This window comes from Ranitomeya variabilis, chromosome 2 (genome assembly GCF_051348905.1).
Source record: "Ranitomeya variabilis isolate aRanVar5 chromosome 2, aRanVar5.hap1, whole genome shotgun sequence".
NCBI lineage: Eukaryota > Metazoa > Chordata > Amphibia > Anura > Dendrobatidae > Ranitomeya > Ranitomeya variabilis.
The window spans coordinates 534184504-534207005 of NC_135233.1; the positions used below are offsets into that span (position 1 = coordinate 534184504).

Sequence of the window (22502 nt, forward strand, 5' to 3'; positions counted from 1 at the left end):
GCTGTGATTAAAAATTTATTGTTATTCCACAAAATATTGATTTCTGAACTTTTCCTGAGATAAAGCATTAGTATTATTGTTTCTAAATAATTACGAACTTGTTTTCTTTGCACTATTTGACGTCTGAAAGCACTGTTTTTTTATTTTGACCATTTTTCTTTGTCAGAAGAAAAATACAAAATGTATTACTTGGAAATTCGGAGACATGTCAGAAGTTTATAGAATAAAACAACCATTTACATTTTACTCAAAAATATACCTATAAAGAGAAAAATCAGACAAACTGAACATTTTGCAGTGGTCTCTTAATTTTTGCCAGAGCTGTATATGGACTCAACTCACAGACATCTGATAAAACCTGTAAGGATTTGAGGGTATTCTATGGATATTCACATCGGCAGATTTACCACCAACTTCACCCAATTTTCAGAAATATCCAGAAAAAGCCACAGTGGAAATTGATCTCTTCTGAAGGTTTTCAATGTGGATTTAAAATATACAGCATTTGTGAAAATAAAATAGGCAATCCAGTGTGCAGTGGCCGAGTCCCATGTGCATGTGTCTGATAAAATTATGGACACATGGGACAATCTCCTTGTAGAAAGTGCTTTGTAACGATTTCAGGCTGCCTCTAATACTCTGCTCTTGATCAGAGCACAGCTATAAAATATCGGAGCAGTGAGAAATGTCGGCATTGCTATATACGGTACATCTGGCTCAAGTTGTCCTGTTAGACACATTTATCTTACAACTCTGCTGGCCAACCATTTGTCTTTTCTCCATTAAGGAACTGTCTAAGGCTGGTTTCACATTTGCGGTTGTGTCCGCAGCGTTTGTACCGCATATATCTGCATGCGTTTTGTATTCCTATATTTAACATTAGGGACGCATGCGTTTTTGCTTTTTCGCGTTTTGCCACGTTTGACGACGCATGCGTCGTTTCGTTGTTTGCGGCTTGGCGCGGAAATGCAACATGTAATTTTTAGAGGCGTCAATTTGCCACCTGGAAATGGATGCGGTCGATTGCGCAAGGATTGCGACAAAAAAACGCATTGCTGTCTATATGAACGCATGCGTTTACAAGCACATGCCTTTGGTTGCGTTCATGAACGCATGCGTTCCACAAGAGAAAAACATGTCTAGACACTGATAAGCCACCCCCCACATACAAGGTGATAAAGGGAGGGTGTGGACAGTTGCAGGTCACTTCTCAGCAGACAGCCAAGCAGAGCAGACAGACCACAGCACCTTGGAGAAAACAAGCCTCTGAACAATGTGAGTATATCCTAGCCAATGCCTTTATTTTCTATTTTCTTTCTCTACATGTCCTAATTTCTGCCATTTCTTTCTTTCTACATGCATCAGAATGTCTTCTTCGGATTCTTCCCATGAGGAGTTTCTTCCTGGGCCGTCTGAAGTCGAGCATGTCAGTGAGGTGAGTACTTGCCTCGTCAGATTGGTAAGTATTCACTGTCACATCTACACATGACAATTTGAATTTTTCTTTTTTTTAGAGCTCTTCTTCTACTGCGGCAGAGACAGGGCAGGAGCAGCGGAGTCAAGGTCCGGTGGAAAGACGGCAGCGGGTACGTATACAAGGCTGACTGTTATCTTGAATCTTCCTTTCTTTCCATTCGTATTTCTTAACTTTTTTCTTCTGGAATCCTTTTGTATGTTGACTTTCCTATTCATGCCATTTCTCAGCATCTTTTTTCTTTCTTTTCCTTATGTTAATTGAGCAAACTTTAATGACTTTATTTAATTTTTAGGTTTCACAACGGGAGGATGATCTTATTGAGAATGACCTCCTCATCTCGCTGGTCCAGGAGCGAGTACCATTGTGGGACACCCGGGATCTACTGCACTCAAACAACATCACGATCCGGCGCTTATGGAATGAGGTGGCCAAAGAGATGTGGGATGGCTGGGACAACGCCCCGACATGTGTCCGAAATGCATTTGGTAAGTATTGCACTGCAGTGTGAAGCAGCAGAGACCTTGGCCGTGCTCACTCACCTGTGTGTGATGAAAGAAACTCTCTGGAGTTTCTGTCATCACACACAGTTGTGTGATCACGGCCAAAAGTCCTTTTTCTGACCACAATTTTTTTTTTACAGTGGCCAAAGTCAAAACACGTTGGCGTTCGATGAAGGACCGCTTCAACAAGGACCTGCGTCAAGAGAGCCGTGTTCCCAGTGGTTCAGGAGCAAGGATCAGAAGATACAAATACCATCGAGTTCTGGCATTTTTAAGACCGGTCCTTGCCCAGAGAAAGTAAGTATCACGTGCATTAAGTTGTATTGTATTGCCATAATCTGTATTTTTATATTCCACAGGATTTTGCGTCTGGTTAATATTTGGTATTAATTTTCTTTTTCCTTTTTTTACAGCACTACTGTTGGCCCAGGTTCTGGAGCGGTCCTTCATCCGACAGCCACGGACCCGTCCCAGCCATCCAGCAGCGCAGCAGCAAGTGGGCCTTCCACACTAACTGGAGACCAGGGAGCTGGTCCATCAGGTCTTCCCATTTTGCAGTCCTCTTCCACTGCCCATTTTTTTTGGGCTCCTCCCGGCAGCGGCAGAGGGCTTCGGACAGGTCACTCATACCCGAGTTTTTGCACTTGAGCTTGGTTTTACACAAAGCAATCAAGGCTTTGGGTGACCGAATGGATGTTTCACATAGCCTCTTGAATGCACGTATCCAGGAGGTCAGCAAAAGCCTTGACCAAGTGAAAGCTGACCTCCAGAGGCCAGCACATCATTTTTTTAACCAAATTGAGCAGGGCATGTCGGAACACCTTACTCCTGATCTCCAGCTGAGTGTCATGCAGGCATGCAATGCTGCTTATGTGCAGGCTATGCAGCAGAGTCGGTATTTCCAGCAGACAGTGTCGGCATATCCACCTGTGCCTTCACTGTCACGATTGACCTCAATGCCGACCTCTGCTGCATACCACTGCACGGCCACCTCAATTCCTAGCAGTGCCGGACACCACTACAGCACCACCACCATGCCGAGTGCAGTTGGATATCCCACCACCACCACCATGACAACCGCTGCTTGGACCTCCTCCACTGACACCACGATGCAGCAGGACCCTGGCATGGCCTTCCGTACCGCCACCACCACGATGCAGCAGGACCCTGGCATGGCCTTCCGTACCGCCACCACCACGATGCAGCAGGACCCTGGCATGGCCTTCCGTACCGCCACCACCACGATGCAGCAGGACCCTGGCATGGCCTTCCGCTCTACAAGCGCTATGGACTCTGGCATGGCCTTCCGCTCTACGAGCGCTATGGACTCTGGCATGGCTGCACACTCTACAAGCACTAAGGTCTCTGGCATTGCTGCACGCGCTACGAGCGCTATGGACTCTGGCATGGCTGCACGCTCTACGAGCACTATGGACGCTGACGCAGTGCAGCCGGACCCTGACAGGTCACCCACAACCACGCCACGCCATATGAGCCCACCAAGACCTCCCACAACCAGGCAATCCCCAAAAAAAACAGAAAAAAAAAACAGAGGACTCTTAGCATTCCTCCCCTTCACCTCCCAATGTGTCTGTAATGTTAGGTTTGTCTCACCCTTCCAGTGCGTCTCAAGCCTCTCATGTGTCAAGCCCCATCCCCGAACTACCAGACCCCAGTAGTTTCATTGCCCCTTCTTCTGCCACCTCTGTGTCGTCCACGGTTAGCCAGGCCTCAGTGCTTCACACTCCACGTTTACATCACTCTACCCCAAGCAGGCGCAGTTAAATAAAGTTTTTTGGTTGTAAAAAAATAAATACAATTTGATTTGCCCAAATTAGGTTTGGTTTATTGTATCTATCGCCGCCGGCAACACACACCGTGCACCAACTAAGAAACTTCACCACACACTTACTTTTTGGGCTACATCATATCTCCAGTAGTTATAAAAAAAAAGACTGCAGCTTTGTGTGTCTTTAGTATACAGATATGAGGTGGGCCCAAAAATATTAGATGTACTATCTCCATAATCTCTTCTTTCTGCTTAGTCTGTGACTAGTGTGGCAGTCTGAAGAGAAAATGGTGGAAATACAGTGCAGACCTCTACTGAACAGGTCAGGTGTCAAAAAACTCATTAGTTGGGACATCTGACCTGGTGAGTATAGAACTGCCTTGTATAACCACCATTTTCTCTTCTTTGTACATAATCTATTACACACAAATTGAAGGGACGATGGTGGTCACACACTGCATATCTATGCTCACCTGCACAGGTGTCAGAAGTAGTGAATTCATGAAGCTTATATGTGCATCATGAATTCATTATTTCTGACACCTGACTTGATGAGTATAGATCTCTTTAGTGTGACAGTCATTGTCTCTTCAGTCTGTGTCCGATGGATAAAGCAGAACAGAATCAGGACGCAATGACCTCAACAAGCTTAAATAAAGCAACATGGCTGCCATAACACTAGCAGTATGTGGCCAGTGTTTTTTATCAGTATTTGTAAGCCAAAACAAGGAGTGGAACAATTAGAAGTAAATTCTGATATTAATATAATAACTATCACCTCTGCCTCTATCACCCATTCCTGGTTTTGGATTACAAATACTGATATTAAATACAGACCAAATACTGCTAGTTTTAGGACAGCCTTGGTTTGTAGAGGAAATACATAGGAGACACGGTCAACACAACCAAAAATAAAGTTTATTAATGAGAAATATTATTATTATTGCAGAAAATTACTGGTACAGATCGAATTACAACAGGACATTTACACAACATTGTCCTGCCATGACACACATCCAATATCTGAATCAAAAAAGGCAGCAAATTGGTCCCGCATGAGACCAACTGCTGCAGTTGACCGCAGCGGGTGATGCTGGAATTCGGGCAGTGGGTGTGCAACTGGTTCATCCAGTTCAATGTTGGGTTGCTCCTTAGCCATTATATAATTGTGTAGAACCACACAGGCTTTGACCGCCTCGTCAACTGTTTCCACTTTTAGATTTATGGCTGATGCAAGAATGCGCCATTTAGAGACCAGAATGCCAAAGGTACACTCTACTGTTCTTCGGGCCCTGGTCAGTCTGTAGTTAAAGATCCTTCTATTGTGGTTCAAGTCCCGACTGGAATATGGCTTCAGTAGGTTTTCACACACCTGAAAGGCCTCATCCCCAACCACAACAAATGGCATCGGTGGGGATGTGTTGGGGAGAGGTTGTGGTGGTGGAAAATATAAATTTTTGCCATACACACGGCGGCCCATATCCGAGTTCTTGAAAGTCTGGGAATCGTTGCCACGGCCAAAAGTTCCAATGTCCACGGCGATGAAGCGACAGTTCGCATCGGCTATTGCCATGAGCACAACAGAAAAATATTTTTTGTAGTTGAAATACTCCGATCCTGTTCTGGCAGGTTTGATAATGCGGATGTACTTTCCATCCACCGCTCCTAAACAGTTGGGGAAATCACACACACTCCAGAATTTTTCCGCAATTTCAAGCCACATGTCCAAGATGGGTAGGGGTATAAACTCATCCCGGAGTACATTCCACAAAGCCCGGCAGGTGTCCGCAACTATTCCGGACAGGGTGGATATTCCAAGCCGGTATTGGGAGTGGAGGGATGATAAACTCTCTCCGGTTGCCAGAAATCTGTAAGAAAAAGAAACCCCCCCAAAATTACAAACTATTCTATTTATGGTGTGGTTATGCTAAAGAAAGAAAGGAAAATACCCAAAACATACATGTCAGAAAACATAAAATTTGGACTGTCATTGTTTTAGATTTGGAACGTACCTTAATGTAACCAGCAGACGTTCCTCCGGTGGAATCGCTCTACGGAGCTGGGTGTCCTGTCCTGTGTATGGCTCCTTGGACACGAGCAAGCAAATCCTGGAACGAGTCTTGCGACATCCTTTTGTATATTCATGGAATTTCTCCGGGTTGGCATTAAGCTCGGCATACAGCGTGTGATAGGCTCCACGGCTCTCACGTAGTTCGATAATGGGGTGTCTCCAAAAACGCCTACGTTTTCTCCTTCTCCATCTTTCGCGATTTCTGTCTTGCTCCCAAGTAAACGCACAGGCAAGAAACAGCTTGATGCTTAAATCCAGGTTGAAATAAAAGCTCTCCATGCGAAGATCCATTATGACACAGCATACAGGAGCAAAATCTGAACATTTCAGCTGTTCAAGGGTCTATATATTCCATATTCCATAATACACACCCTCTGTAGTCCCATTGGCGGTGTCTGGTTGTCTAGATTTTTCTCTTGTGAAATTTCACATCATGCGCACCAAAAACGCAAACGCAGGAAAAAACGCATATAAACGTGTACAAATGCGGCGTTTTTTTAACCGCATGTGTCTAAAAAATGCCGCGTTTGGACGTGTTTCTATGCATTTTTTCCACCACTTGCGGATGCGTTTTAAACGCTGCGGATTTAAATGCAAATGTGAAACTAGCCTAAGGAGTGTCTGTGTTTAGCAGCTTTTTGCTTTTGCTTGGCTATCAAGAGATACTGTGTATGGATGGATCATGCAGATTCTAAATACAAGCATATATATTGATCAGTCATATTATTGACCCTTTAAAGGTGTTGTCCGCTACTCAACAACACCGTCTCAATCAGTAATATCAAAACCTATGCTCACAATGACATTGTCTCTCCCAGGGCTTGCATAGCATTGTTATGTCAAGCCATCCCTATGGGCAATCAGTGGCCGCCTTGCTCTTCCTGCCTTAAGACAAATGACATACTGTATATCCAGAGGAAGTGGAAGCTGTGCTCTCTCACTTCCTCCAGATGTATGTGATACATCCAAAAGCGAGGAGAGTGAAGCGGATGCTAATTGGTCACAGGGATGGCGTTGACATAAAAATGCTATGCAAGGGCCGGGAGAGACAGTCCCAACACCAGTGGAATGGCGCCAGCACGTAGTAGCTTAAATATCAATTGATTAACGTTTTTCTGGGAAATGGACAAAACAAAAACCAGCTGTAATACTATTGTAGGAACTCTAGGATTTCTTACTAGGATTTGTAACACAGCAATAACACACAAAACAATATACTGATAACCCGTAATGAAACAAGTCCCTTAACCATATATGGCAAAGCAGAAGAGTTCTTAGGCCAAAGTCCTTGGCAAGGTGAGTGTGACGGGTGACGTGCAGAAAGAGTCAAATCCGGGTATGTAGTAAACACAGGGAAGTCCAGAAACAAGTCCTCAGGTTAATCACAGGTGTGGCATGAACACGGGTAAGTCCAGAAACAAGTTCTCAAGTTTATCTCAGTTGTGGCATAAACACGGGTAAGTCCAGAACAAGTTCACATTAAAGTATTATACTGGTGTAATTTCCAGTAGCTCCCACCGGGGGGAGTAAATAAGGATTAAGTAGCAAGCACAGTCTAAGTCCAGCAGCAAAGTTCCAAACACAGTTCCAAAACAGAGTTCTTACCCGGAGGCGTGAACCAAGGGTTAAGTTCCAAAGCCAACAGACTGAGAGTGTAACTTACATAGGCAGAGAATGTCCAGAGCCACAGGTAGAAGTACAGCAAACAAGCAGCTGAGCTGAAGGAGAAACAGAAGCAGAATACTCCAGCAAAGAGGCTGACACCTGACCCGGGTTTTAAACAAATTAACAGGAAGTAGGGCAGACAAAAACAGCAAACTCCATCTTAACAAAGGGCAAAATCATTCACAAGGTAACTTGGAAAACCCGGAATACTGACACCAGCAGTTCTGGCATTTAGTATTATAAATGTTGTGCCATTCACTAGGCAGCATATGTAACAACTTACTTTGATTCTGCAAGACCACAGCAATACCAGACTGATAGGATTTTTTTATGTTTTACTGCATTTTGCATAACAAAATCACTTTTTGTAAAATGAATCTTTCGTTTTTATGTTGCAAAGTTTTCATTAGTACCAGTTTGGATACATACAAATGTCGCTGAGTCTTTGACCACTTATAGGGTATAACGCTGCCCCCTTCATAGGGTATAATGCAGCCCCCCTCATAATAGAGCATAATGCAGCCCCCTCATATGGTATAATGTAACCCCCTTCATAGGGTATAATGCAGCCCTCCTCATAGGATATAATGCTGCCCCCCTCATATTAGAGCATAATGCAGCCCCCCATATATGGTATAATGCAGCCTCCCCCCATAGAATATAATCCAGCCCCGCAGTCTTGCCACTAGGACTCAATGATATATATATATGAAAAAAAAAACCAAACATAATACTTACCTCTCCTCCTCGTTCCCACGCTGATTCCTGCTCTGCTCCGGTGTCAGGAGCTGTGCTGCCATCTGCCCAACACAGCGGTTGTGTGATGAAGTGAGGTCATCGCGCACCCGCAGTGTCAGAGGCAGAGGGGAATGATGGGAGAGGGAGCGTCATCTGACGCGCTCTCCTCCATTATTGCTTTCAACTGTATCAGCATCTATGCCGTAACACCATTGCCGGCATAGACTTTCCTTTATTTTCTGTTAGTGTTCATTGTGCAGGTTAACTATTGTGATCATTTAGTAGTTCAGGTCATTGTCATTGAGGACGCAGTGATACCAATAATTTTTTTGTGGGTTTTTTATTTCTTTTAAAGATGTCATCTATTTTTTTGTCCATCTTGGGGTCTTGATTTCAAAGTTCAATCACTCATATAATACACTGCATACACCCTTACATTGCTGTGTATTAGTCTCTTTAGCAGAAGGCTGTCAGGCATGCTCGGCCTTGTTCTGGTTGGGTCTAATAGGAGTTCTAAGATGGCAGCCATGCAGGCCATTGTTAGCCTCCTGGCTCCCATAGCAACCGCAGGCACTTGATAAAGGGAGCCCCCTCCTTTCTGACCCCTACATGCTCTCTGAGATGTATTGTCATCCTAAATGTTAGTGATTTCCGTGGCATTATGGCGCTGAAGACATTCCTCTGGGGCATTATGTCAGTCCACTGACAATGACATAGCTTCTCATTCCCGCAGTCAGGCTCCTATGCTCTCATCTGAATCCATCAGCCTTGTGCTCCTCAGCAGAGGTTGCCAAGGGAAGTAAATCAGTTTGTTTTAAGTCTGTAACCATAGTAACAGAATACCAGAATACAGTTAATTTTCTCCATGTCATTTGACGTGCACCTCTCAGAGAAGATAGAGTGGAATCCTACTCTCATTACTCTCAATAGTGGCTGAGATTACATTACAGATTAACCAGAGTTCAACTGAAATCAAAGCTTTAAAAAGTATGAAGTTTTGTCCCTAAAGAGAAATCGTTTCCATCCAATTTTCATCTTAATTCTTTAAAAAGGTTCTCTAAAATTCATAAATGGGTAAAACATAATCAATTTTCTAATTTATCCCTTATTAAAAAGTCTCTACCTTCTCAAGAATGGAGGGATTTACAATGTTATAGTGTACAGCTCATTGCCTAGACAACCGGCCACTGCAGCCACAGCCTGGCCGTCAAGGAACGTTCGGCGTGAGTAGGCTGTATGCTTTAGTGGCTGCCCTCCCTAAAGTTGGTCAGATTGCTGGATCCAACCAGTCTTAGTTGTTCTGTACTTCACTCATGCTGTAGAGGCAAAACGCCTGACAGTTCGGGAGAGCACTCAGTTCTGGCCAGCAGCACCACCATGTCAATGGTCAAAATGCACCGCTTCCAGCAAAGTAGGAAGCCGAGGATCAGGAGCGGTGCGATTGTGAAGATACAAGTCGAGCAAACTCCTTTAAAGCAACTTAATATTCATACAGTGGGGAAAAATCAGTATTTGACACACTGCCAATTTTGCAAGTTTTCCCACCTACAAAGAATAGAGAGGTCTGTAATTTTTATCGTAGGTACACTTCAACTGTGACAGACAGAATCTAAAAAAAAAAAAAAAAAATCACATTGTAAGATTTTTACATAATCAATTTGCATTTTATTGCATGGAACAAGTATTTGATACAATAGAAAAATAGTACTTAATATTGGGTAGATAAACCTTTACTTGCAATTACAGAGGTCAGACGTTTCCTGTAGGTCTTGACCCAGTTTGCACACACTGCAGCAGGGATTTTGGCCCCCTCCTCCATACAGCTCTTCTCCAGATCTTTCAGGTTTTGAGGCCGTCGCTGGGTTTCATGGAGTTTCAGCTCCCTCCAAATATTATCTATTTGGTTCAGGTCTAGAGACTGATTGGCCACTCCAGGACCTTGAAATTGAAATGCTTCTTATGGAGCCACTCCTTAAGGTACCGTCACTCTCAGCGACGCTGCAGCGATATAGACACCGCGCCGATCGCTGCAGCGTCGCTGTTTAGGTCGCTGGGGAGCTGTGACACAGACAGCTCTCTCCAGCGACCAACGATCAGGGGAACGACTTCGGCATCGTTGAAAGTGTCTTCAACGATGCCGAAGTCCCCCTGCAGCACCCGGGTAACCAGGGTAAACATCGGGTTACTAAGTGCAGGGCCGCGCTTAGTAACCCGATATTTACCCTGGTTACCATTGTAAAAGTAAAAAAAAAACCACTACATACTCACCTTCTGATGTCTGTCACGTCCCCCGCCGGCGGCTTCCCTGCACTGAATGTGTCAGTGCCGGCCGGCCGTAAAGCAGAGCACAGTGGTGACGTCACCGCTGTGCTCTGCTTTACGGCCGGCGCTGACACATTCAGTGCAGGGAAGCCACCGGCGGGGGACGTGACAGACATCAGAAGGTGAGTATGTAGTGTTTTTTTTTTTACTTTTACAATGGTAACCAGGGTAAATATCGGGTTACTAAGCGCGGCCCTGCGCTTAGTAACCCGATATTTACCCTGGTTACAAGTGAACACATCGCTGGATCGGTGTCACACACACCGATCCAGCGATGACAGTGGGTGATCAGCGACGAAATAAAGTTCTGGACTTCTAGCTCTGACCAGCGATATCACAGCGGGATCCAGATCGCTGCTGCGTGTCAAACACAATGAGATCGCTATCCAGGATGCTGCAACGTCACGGATCGTCGTCGTTCTCACTGCAAAGTCGCTTAGTGTGAAGGTACCTTTAGTTACCCTCGCTGCGTGCTTTGTCAAGCTGGAAGACCCAGCCACAACCCATCTTCAATGCTCTTTCTTTATTTTTTCTTTATTTTTATTTTTTTATATAGCGCTAACATATTCCGCAGCGGTTTACCGTTTGCACACATTATCATCGCTGTCCCTGATTGGGCTCACAGTCTAAATTCCCTATCAGTATGTCTTTGGAATGTGGGAGGAATTGGTAATTGGTATTATTTGGTATTATTTAAAAACTAATTTTAATTGAGAATTTAATAAAGATATTTTTATGTTTTTTTTTTCCTCTTTGTGGTAATCTAATTAATAATATACCCTTCAAAAATGTATTTTGGTCTTGTATACTCGAATGTGGGAGGAAACCAGAGTACCCGGAGGAAACCCATGCAAACACGGGGAGAACATACAAACTCCTTGCAGATGCTGTCTTTGGTGGGATTTGAACCCAGGACCCCAGCTTTGCAAGGCTGCAGTGCTATCCACTGAGCCACTGTGCTGCCATTTCTAAGGAAAGGAAGTTGTTGGCTAAAATCTCACAGTACATGACCCCATTCATCCTCCCTTCAATACAGCACAGTCATCCTGTTTCCTTTGCCGAAATGCACTCCAAAGTAAGATGGTTCCCCCACCATGATTCATGGTTGGGACAGTGTTCTTGGGGTTGTACTCATCCTTCTTCTTCCTCCAAACATGATGAGTGGAGTGGATACCAAAAAATCCCATTTTGGTTTCATCTGACCACATGACCTTCTCCCATGCCTCCTCTGGATCATACAGATGGTCATTGGCGTACTTCAAACGGGCCTGGGCATATGCTGTCGTGAGCAGGGGACCTTGCTTGCTCTGCAGGATTTTAATCCATGACTACGTAGTGTGTTGCTAATTTTAACGTTGGAGACTGTGGTCTCAGCTCTCTTCAGGTCATTGAACAGGGCCTCCAGTGTAGTTCTGAGCTGATTCCAGACATTTCTCAGATTCATCCTTACCCCACGAGTTGAGATCTCATTATGAAGTCCTAGACCGAGGAAGATTGACAGTCATCTTTTGTTTCTTTCATTTTCTAAAAATGTCTTTTATACAGGTAACGAGTTCAAACATGTGCAATTAATACAGGTAATGAGTGCAGAGTAGGAGGGCTTCATAAAGAAAAACTAACGGGTCTGTGAGAGGCAGACTTCTTGCTGGTTGGTAGGTGATCAAATGCTTATTTCATGCAATAAAATGCAATTTTATTATGTAAAAATCATATAATTTGATTTTTCTGTGATTTTTTCAGATTCTGTCTGTCAAAGTTGAAATGTACCTAAGATAACATTTAGGCCATGTTCACACGTTCCTGATTTCCCTGATGTTTTTCTGCACTAAAAACCGCAGCTCTTGGCAGAAAACGCAGGTGCGGTTTTTGGTGCGTTTTGGTGCGTTTTTTGGTGCGTTTTTTGATGCGGTTTTTAGTGCGGTTTTTTATGCAGTTTTCTCTGCAGATTGTCTGTGTTTGACACAAATAAAGCTTTAACTGCAGTGGGGAAAAAAAAAAAAAAGAAATGATGTCATTTCCTTGTCCAACCCTTTTCTTCTTCCATCCTCCATTTTGGGACTAAACACCAAAATGAGTGGACGTGTTTTGAATGACAGCGCTCCGCAGAGTGCTGAGCGTAGGCCAGATCACAGCCCGCGGATCCAGCTCTATCCAGCTATTTAAGTGCCACGTATTTAAGGCTACGTTCACATTTGCGTTGTGCGCCGCAGCGTCGGCGACGCAACGCACAACGCAAACAAAAACGCAGCAAAACGCATGCACAACGCTGCGTTTTGCGACGCATGCGTCCTTTTTTTGGTTGATTTTGGACGCAGCAAAAATGCAACTTGCTGTGTCCTCTGCGCCCGGACGCGTGCGCCGCAGTGATGCATGCGTCGCAAAACGCAAGTGCAACGCATGTCCATGCGCCCCCATGTTAAATATAGGGGCGCATGACGCATGCGGCGATGCTGCGGCGCCCGACGCTGCGGCGCAGACCGCAAATGTGAACGTTTTTTTGTATGCCATTATATTAAATGCTTAATAAAAATGAATTTCTTTCTAAGTTGATGTGTTGGTGATATCTGTACTCTATTTCTTTGGTGGAAAAATTGTAGTTTGGAGTATTTCACCTGGCAATATGCCGCTCTGATATATGGGGAAGGTTTGGGATTGTACGTCCTTGGCCCCAGTGAATATGAAGTGCTGGATTATTTATGTATGTAAATGTGAACGTAGACTTAGTGCCACGTATCACGTATTTCAGTGCCACGTATTTACGTGCCACGTATTTACGTGCCACGTATTTACGTGCCACGTATCACGTATTTCAGTGCCACGTATTTCAGTGCCACGTATTTAAGTGCCACGTATCACGTATTTAAGTATCACGTATTTAAGTGCCACGTATCCCGTATTTAAGTGCCACGTATCACGTATTTCAGTGCCACGTATCACGTATTTCAGTGCCACGTATTTAAGTGCCACGTATCACGTATTTCAGTGCCACATATTTCAGTGCCACGTATTTCAGTGCCACGTATCACGTATTTCAGTGCCACGTATCACGTATTTCAGTGCCACGTATTTCAGTGCCACGTATTTAAGTGCCACGTATCACGTATTTAAGTTGTATGTATTTTTGCTATTGTAAGGTGGCATTAATCCCGGTTAATAATGGAGAGGCGTCAATAAGACGCCTATCCATTATTAATGCTATTAAAATGATAAAAAAAAATATAGGGGGACCCCCCCCCAAAAAAAAAAAAAAAATGACATAGGGTCCCCCTATATTTTTAGGCCAGAAAGGCTAGGCAGACTGCTGCGGGCCAATATTTGTGGCCTGGGAAGGGGTTAAAATACCCATGGCTGTTCCCAGGCCATGAATATGAAGCCCACAGCTGTCTGCGTAGCCTTTCTGGCTCAGAAATAAAGGGAGCGCCCCCCCAAAAAAAGTGTTGGGGTCCCCCTATATTTTTAGGCCAGAAAGGCTACGCAGACAGCCGTGGGCTTATATTCATAGCCTAGGAAAGGGGCCATGGATATTTGCCCCCCCCCTGGCTACAAATATAAGCCCGCAGCCGCCCCAGAAAAGGCGCATCAAAATGATGTGCCAATTCCGGCACTTAGCCCCTCTCTTCCTATTCCCGTGTAGTGGTGGGATATGGGGTAATGAGGGGTTAATGCCACCTTGCTATTGTAAGGTGGCATTAAGCCCGGTTAATAATGGAGAGGCGTCAATAAGACGCCTATCCATTATTAATCCAATGAAAGGGATAAAAAAAACCCACAAACACTAGAAAAAAATTATTTTAATGAAATAAAGACACAAACTTTTTGACCATATTTTATTGTACGCTCAATCCGTCCTGAAGACCCTCGACCTGAAAAAGACGCAAAATAAAAAAACAAATTCATACTCCCTGGCCCTGTCCGCAGAAATCCATCGAGGGTCCCACGAAGATCTTCCATGGAGAACAGACACATCCAGAGATATGTCTGCTCTCCACGGCTGCAGCAACACACTGACAGGAGCCATAGTTCCTGTCGGTGTGTCACTGCGCATGCGCGAGCGAGTTTACCGGCGGTCATTGACCCCGGCACTCTCGCTTAACGGCAGTGCTGCGTGGGAAAGTTCAACGCAGCTGTACTGCCGTTAACCGAGACGCCGGAGCCATTGAACTCCGGAACAGTACGCGATACACTGCTAGGAGCTTCGCTCCTGGCAGTGTATCGCCGGAGAGCAGCCGATCGGCGTGGGACTCTCGTTTTATGGATTCTGCGGACAGGGAGTATGAATTTGATTTTTTATTTTGGGATTTTTTCTAGGGGATTGAGGGCTTCGCCTACCAGTGTGCTGTTGGTGAGTATATACTCTGTGTTATATGTTGTATGTACTGTGTGTCATGTATGTGTATTGTGTGTGTTTTGTGTAACTTTACAACTGTGCTAAGTCGCCGGACACAGGGACAACTCTCCCATCCTAATACCGGATGGGAGTAGTAGTCCCATACGGTGACTTAGCACAATGGTGGCACTAGCGTCGCATGGGGACACACACACACACACACACACACACACACACACACACACACACACACACACACACACATACATACACACACACACACACACACACACACATACACACACACACACACACACACACACACACATACACACACACACACACACACATACCAAATCTATCAAACGGCCGACATCGATCCCCATGCGACGGTATGCCTCCATGTCTCTCCGCCCAAGCACTTCCGCCCACGCACTTCCGGCCGCTTCCCCGCACTTCCTGCTGCAGCGGTTTCTCCACCCATAACCGCAATAAAACCCGCAGATATATTTTTGATCTGCGGGTTTGACCTCACAATGGAGGTCTATGGGTGCAGAACCGCTGCAGTTCCGCACAAAGAAGTGACATGGTCCTTCTTTTTTACCGCAGCTATTCAGCGCGGCTTTTTTAGTGAATTTCAGCATCATGTGCACAGCGTTTCCTGTTTTCCATAGGGTTACATTGTACTGTACCCTGCATGGAAAACAGCTGCGGACCCGCAGCGGCATAATCGCGGCGGTTCCGCAGTAAAAAACGCATTGTGTGAACATGGCCTAACAGATCTCTCCATTCTTTGTAGGTGCAGAATCAGCAGTGTATCAAATACTGATTTTCCCCACTGTTTATTATGTGCACATTACCATTGCATAGTGGGTGCTTCCATTTTTCATAGTCTATAGCTTTTTATCTAGTGCACTTCTAGTCAGTAAGGACAGGGAAATAATGAAAAACAGATAATCTAGTTTTAACCCCTGCTGAGCCACTGTACAGTGTTTACTTTGTCTAGACTTTAAGACAGTTCATTAGCACTTTGGCTTTTTGCACACATTGAGTATTTGCAGCAGATTTTTCTGCAGCTAAAACCAGAGTGTTTGCAGGAAAAATGCTGAGTAATACTGTATGCACATTTTTGATGTGTTTTTGAGTGAGTTTTTAACACATTTTTACTTGCATTGTTACATTCGTACTTGTATCCTTCCTATTCATTTGAATGGGTGAAAAACTTTGCAAAAACGTGGAAAGAATTGGCATGTTGCAGGTTTGAAAATACTCTTTGGTTGTTCAAATTTGTAAGGAAATAATAAGCAGCATGTGCATGAGATTTCAGAAATCTCTTGTAATGTCTGCTCCCCCTGTAAAATGCTTCTTCCTTTCTGCAGCAAAAATGTGGCAATAAAACACAGCTTGTGAAAAAGGCCTAACAGCTTTCATCTGGGAAAAAAAAATGTTTAACCCTTTCAATATCACACTCAATAAATGCAGTGCTGTGAAAGAATAAGGGTCTTGGACATTGTGATCTCAAGTAAAGGCAGTTTTCGACAGCCAGCGAATTAAGCGTGGTCCAGTATTAATGCCTATTAGGATATCTGCGAATTTCTGTGCCGGGGTCGTACATAGAATTAATGGGCCTGTGAGGCAGTGAGGGGGATCATATGCGAGAGCTGATATGTGTCCTCCAGGATAGAATCCTACTAAACCCACTGGAGTGCCTTGTGTTCGCAACAGGACGCCTGTGAGTTACAAGGCAAAATAAAACTAAGTGTGGACCTGGTCAAGCTATTTGGCCAAGGCAATGTTCAGGAAAACCTATTAAGGGTTTTTATTTTTGAAGTGAACTACAGGATGGTAGTGGTGCGGTTTGCTCTCTCCAGCCGGGTCTTACAAGTGGCACATGGCCACAGATTCCATTTAAAAATCCCTGCAGTAAAGGGTTGAATGTGTCAGAGTTTGTTTGCAAACTGCAGAGCAGGTGGCTCTGCAACATTCGGCTTGTGTGAAGTAGGCAAGTGAGGCAAAAACGCCTGGCACCCCTCAGCATGACACAGCGGTGCAATCGCCCACGAGCAACCGGTCTCGGATATGGACTGTCTTGATGCCTCGGCTGCAATCTGGAGGATACCGTTTGCATTTCATTTGTAAGTTTTGGACATTAAAGACACTTTGCTTTGAACTTTCCTGTGGTTCCTGCCTGTCTGTCGCACTACACCAACGCCGCTGCACTACAGACCATAGAAAGAGTCCATATTGGGATTAGGTGGGATAACAGCAAATAAATGCAGTCTCAGAAGAACATACCTCCCATGTTTTGAACACAGGGAGAGGGACAAGTAGGGTAGTACATATTGTTCTCACTCTCTAGTGATGCCCCTTTCATAGCCCACATACAGTATAATGTCCTCCACAGCCCCCAACACAGTTTGTTGGTCCCAACTCTCACATAGTATGATGGTCCCACACCCGCCACATACTATGATAGACCCACACACCCCACACCATGTGATGGTCCAACAGCCCCCACACAGTATGATGGCCTCACAGACCCCACACCATATGATGGTCCCTCAGCTCCCCCACATACTATGATGGCCCTACAACCCAGAAACAACGCAGCAGTTGTCAGATATCAAAGCTACCGACCATTGTGTAAATTATATGACATTAATAGGAGGATACATTGTGTACCCAACTATGGGAAAATATTGAGATTGAGGCAATTCCTGCTACCAATGGCAACTGAGAAAAAAGAAAGAAACAAGACCAGTAGCTATCCATGATAACTCTATACAAGCATGTATGCTTGCCTTGATAGCAGTAAATCCAACCAAGTAGTCAGGGCCATAGTGCCATAGCATAATTTAGTTCACAACCCTATGGTTCACCGTTCACTGAACATTTAAATATTAATGGTCCATATTGTTCAATATCCCGTAGGGCAAAATGCAAATCCTGGAATTAGCAAGAAGCAGCAGTGGAAAAGAATATACAACTGATTGGATCTTTCACTATAGACCAGTAGAGAAGTGAACAGAGAACAAGATGTTATAATGTACTTTGTGTAATTTGCGTGTACTGGCAAGGGCACTTACCCCTAATTGGCGGTCTACAGGTGGGTGTCTCTTCCTTAAGGAGGAAACTTTGATTTGTCTACAACATGACAATCCCCCTTTCAAGGCTCTTTTATAAGTTTGACATTGATCTTCAGGGAAACAGAGCATTGCATGGAAGACTTCCAGTGCCAGTTGTGTCTCCTCAAGGAAAAACATTTAAACTGGACATAGAAGGGTTTATTTGAATGCTGAGGCATAACAAGGGCTCCTAAAAGCAATGCTGTGTTCTTATGACATAAAAGGGGCATTGGGCCCTCTACTGCATGTAGCCTTGGTGTGGATACAAACCCTATACTTTATCTCTAGACCCCTAAATTGGTGTATATAAGGGCCAACATTAACTTCCACCAGTTCCCCAATGTCTGACATTGCAAAACATCTGTCTACTAATGATAATCAATTATAAGGCGCCGGCTAGTCCACACTCACCCCCTGATCGCCATGATAATTGTGTGCTCTGACCTTATAGCTGTTGTTGGTAAAAGATTTTTCAGCCAATAGTCATGTCTTGTTTATAACGGGTTTGTCTAATTCTCCTATCCTTAACGCTATGCTTGGAGGCCATGGGAGTTTCCAGTGACATGGGACTGGTAACCATCATTTTTGGGCAAGTTGGTACACGCAGCTATGATGGGTTGTTGTTATTTTTGTAGGAAACACACAAGCTTGACTACAATGATAATAAACCTGTACTGCGACATAGCTCAGATTGAAGGACATGACAACAAAAGAAATACTGACAGTTTAGTGACAGCTGACTGATGAGTCAGGACTGTTGTGTACGTTGGGCTGATGCTATAGTAACAATAAACCAGTTGACCGAGATACCTGGAGCCATAAAGTGGTCAACATCCTATTAAGTGTTCAGTTTCAAACATACAACATTCATTATATCATATAAAGTACAGTACAATTCAAAGAGCAACTTGTATGGAAAATAGAAAAAAATGAGTCTGGCTCAACAGGACTGGATTTTATTTTTATTTTTCAAACGAAAATACGGTGCATACAAAAGAAAAATTTACACGGCGCCAGGCCAGGATGAGGCCCGTGTCTGAGCCCTAGTTGGATGAACAAAGAGCAACTGGGTGAGCTGGAATATTTCTATAATAGCAACTTGTATGACCCAGAGATAGGGCAAAGGGAAAAAATGTTTGACATGGCATTTCAAGTACAGCATGTGTCATTATTACACCTTTAAATATGAATTCATATACTCTTCTGGAATTAAATCAAGAAAATAATAATCTCCTAAAAATAATAAGGAACACATTAACACTAGAAGTCCCAGAGAGGGGTCATTTAACATTTCTACCTTTGGAACCCAGAGACAGGTCGAATGACCTGAAGGATTTTAGCTAACATCCTCTAATCACCGTCTTTTGTTCTGTAATTAAGGCCATTACTGTCGCACCACAGGAGGTTGTTGTTTCCATTGAGATTAGCCATTTAGTTTCTAGTTAAGGTACCGTCACATTAAGCGACGCTGCAGCGATATCGACAACGATGCCGATCGCTGCAGCGTCGCTGGAGAGCTGTCACACAGACGGCTCTCCTGTGACCAACGATGCCGAAGTCCCCGGGTAACCAGGGTAACCAGGGCCGCGCTTAGTAACCCGATGTTTACCCTGGTTACCAGTGTAAATGTAAAAAAAAAAAACCACTACATACTTACATTGCCGTGTCTGTCGCGTCCCTCGCCTTCAGCTTCCCTGCACTGTGTAAGCGCCGGCCCTAAAGCACAGCGGTGACGTCACCGCTGTGCTTTGCTTTACGGCCGGCACTGACACATTCATTGCAGGAAGCTCTGAGCAGCAGCGCGGACGCCGGGGGACGTGACAGACGTCAGAGGGTGAGTATGTAGTGTTTTTTTTTTTACTTTTACAATGGTAACCAGGGTAAATATCGGGTTACTAAGCGCGGCCCTGCGCTTAGTAACCCGATATTTACCCTGGTTACCATTGTAAAACATTGCTGGCATCGTTGCTTTTGCTGTCAAACACGGCGATACATGCCGACCTGATGACCAAATAAAGTTCTGGACTTTCAGCAACGACCAGCGATATCACAGCAGGATCCAGATCGCTGCTGCGTGTCAAACACAACGATATCGCTATCCAGGACGCTGCAACGTCACGGATCGCTATCGTTATCGTTCTAAAGTCGTTTAGTGTGAAGGTACCTTTAGTTCTATTCAGTTTATTGTAAGGGTCATTTGACCCTCTTTCAGGACTTTGGGGGGGAGCTCAAAATTTCTGGGACTTCTAGTGTGAAGCCAAAATGTAATACTAATCCTCAGGTACATAAAAAGAAGACAGCCAGGGAGGCTCTTCTGCTTCTTAATAGCATTTTCACATAAAACCCTATTATTAATGCAAAAAATTACTATTGAACGTGATCTTCCATTTACTGCAATATGAATTCTAGCTGATGATAAAATATATTGGCATAATCAAAAGAATCATGGTCAAAGGCTTTACTCTTCGCAGACAGAAGAGTTTTGGCTATAATTAGTAGCTTCCTTGGTTAACACCTTCATGACCTATAACGATGACGTGCGATGAGCCTGCATTTTTCACCACACTTGATGGGTGATTTTTTCAGCCATCAAGTGCCTCTAACGGCTGTGGGTGGATCAGAGGTCCATCCGTGGCTATTAACAAAGTAAATGCCTTTGTCAATCCCTGACAGCTGTAGTTAGCAGGTGCCAACTGGAAAAGCATCACAAGTCCCGCCCATCGACACCTCGGTCACATGATCACAGGGTGACAATTTGTTGACATGACAGCTGGGGGTCTGCAGAACACCACTGTGCCTATCATTACAATCCTCCTGTGAATGCCGGCCCTGGTGGCTGAAGCACTGCTGTGTATAGGAAAGGTGATTGGATGATCGCTGCTTCAAGTCTCCAAAGGGGACTATTAACCCCTTTCCGACATCGGGTGTAATAATACGCCGATGTCGGACACTCTCCTATTGATGTGGGCTCCGGTAGTGAGCCTACATCTTTTCCAGTTTTAAACAGCTGACGTGCTGCTGATTACCTGTTAAATACCGCTGTCAAACTCTGACAGCGACATTTAACACGCGCTTCCGGCAAGCGCTCCAGAAATCCCGCCCATCGGTGACCCCCGTCACGTGATCGCGGGTCACCGATGGGTTAGCATGACAACCAGAGGTCTCCACCAGACCTCTATGGTTGTCACTGCCAGATTGATATGAGCGCCACCTGGTGGTCGGCGCTCATAGCAAGTGAGCAATTCTGCTACATAAAGGCGATCTGATCATCGCCTGTATGTAGCAGAGTCGATCAGGTTATGGCAGCTTCTAGTCTCCCATGGAGATTATTGAAGCATGGCAAAAGTACAAAAAAAATGTTTTTAAAATATAAAAAAATAAATAAAAGTTCAAATCACCCCCCTTTCGCCCCGTTCAAAATGAAACAATTAAAAAATCAAATATACACATATTTGGTATCGCCGCATTCAGAATCACGATCTATCAATATAAAAAAAGAATTAACCCCATCTCCTAACGGCGTAATGAGAAATAAAGTCAAAATGCCAGAATTTTTTGGTCACTTCAACATTGTATTAACCCCTTAATCCCATATGACGTACTATCCCGTCAAGGTGACCTGGGACTTAATTCCCAGTGACAGGATAGTACGTCATATGCGATCGGCCGTGCTCATGGAGGGAGCGCGGCCGATTGCGGCCGGGTGTCAGCTGACTATCACAGCTGACATCCGGCACTATGTGCCAGGAGCGGTCACGGACCTCCCCGGCACATTATCCCCCAGCGGTATAAGGAAGCATCGCGCAGGGAGGGGGCTCCATGCGGGCTTCCCTGAGACCCCCGCAGCAACGCGATGTGATCGCGTTGCTCCGAGGGTCTCTTACCTCCTCCTCCCTGCAGCAGGTCCGGATCCAAAATGGCCGTGGCATCCGGGTCCTGCAGGGAGGTGGCTTCACAGCGCCTGCTCAGTGCAGGCGCCGGGAAGCCTGGATCTGTGCACGTCAGATGGCCGATCTGACACACTGCACAGCAAAGTGTCAGATCAGCGATCTTACACTATAACATGATGCCCCCCCCCCGGGGCACTGTTATAGTGTAAAAAAAAATATTCACATGTGTAAAAAAAAAAAAAAAAAAAAATCCCCCCCCCCAAAAAAAATATTGTTCTTATAAATACATTTCTTTATCTAAATAAAAAGACAATAAAAGTACACATATTTAGTATCGCCATGTCCGTAATGACCTGACCTATAAAACTGTCCCACTAGTTAACCCCTTCAGTGAACACCGTAAAAAAAACAAAGACCGAGGTAAAAAACAACGCTTTATTATCATACCGCCAAACAAAATGTGGAATAACACGCGATCAAAAAGACGGATCTAAATAACCATGATACCGCTGAAAACGTCATCTTGTCCTGCAAAAAACGAGCCGCCATACAGCATCATCAAAGAAAAAATAAAAAAGTTATAGTCCTCAGAATAAAG

The 22502-nt window shown here is 44.5% G+C and overlaps 2 protein-coding genes across 8 annotated transcripts in view; both read left to right on the forward strand.

Moving 5' to 3' along the window:
- KIAA1549L (KIAA1549 like) overlaps nucleotides 1–22502 on the forward strand; it is a 673640-nt gene that overhangs the window by 23245 nt on the left and 627893 nt on the right. The window lies entirely within an intron of this gene.
- On the forward strand, nucleotides 1049–3743 carry LOC143809693 (uncharacterized). Of its 5 annotated transcripts, XM_077292738.1 has the most exons (4): nucleotides 1049–1275; nucleotides 1366–1435; nucleotides 1515–1586; nucleotides 1770–2295. In XM_077292738.1, exons 2-4 carry the CDS (start codon nucleotides 1367–1369, stop codon nucleotides 1983–1985), a joined length of 357 nt encoding a protein of 118 aa, XP_077148853.1. In that variant the 5' UTR covers nucleotides 1049–1275; nucleotide 1366; the 3' UTR covers nucleotides 1986–2295. The 5 variants fall into 5 exon arrangements, with proteins under 5 accessions (XP_077148853.1, XP_077148851.1, XP_077148852.1 ...); XM_077292736.1 differs by having other exon boundaries at nucleotides 1515–3743; XM_077292737.1 differs by having other exon boundaries at nucleotides 1049–1435.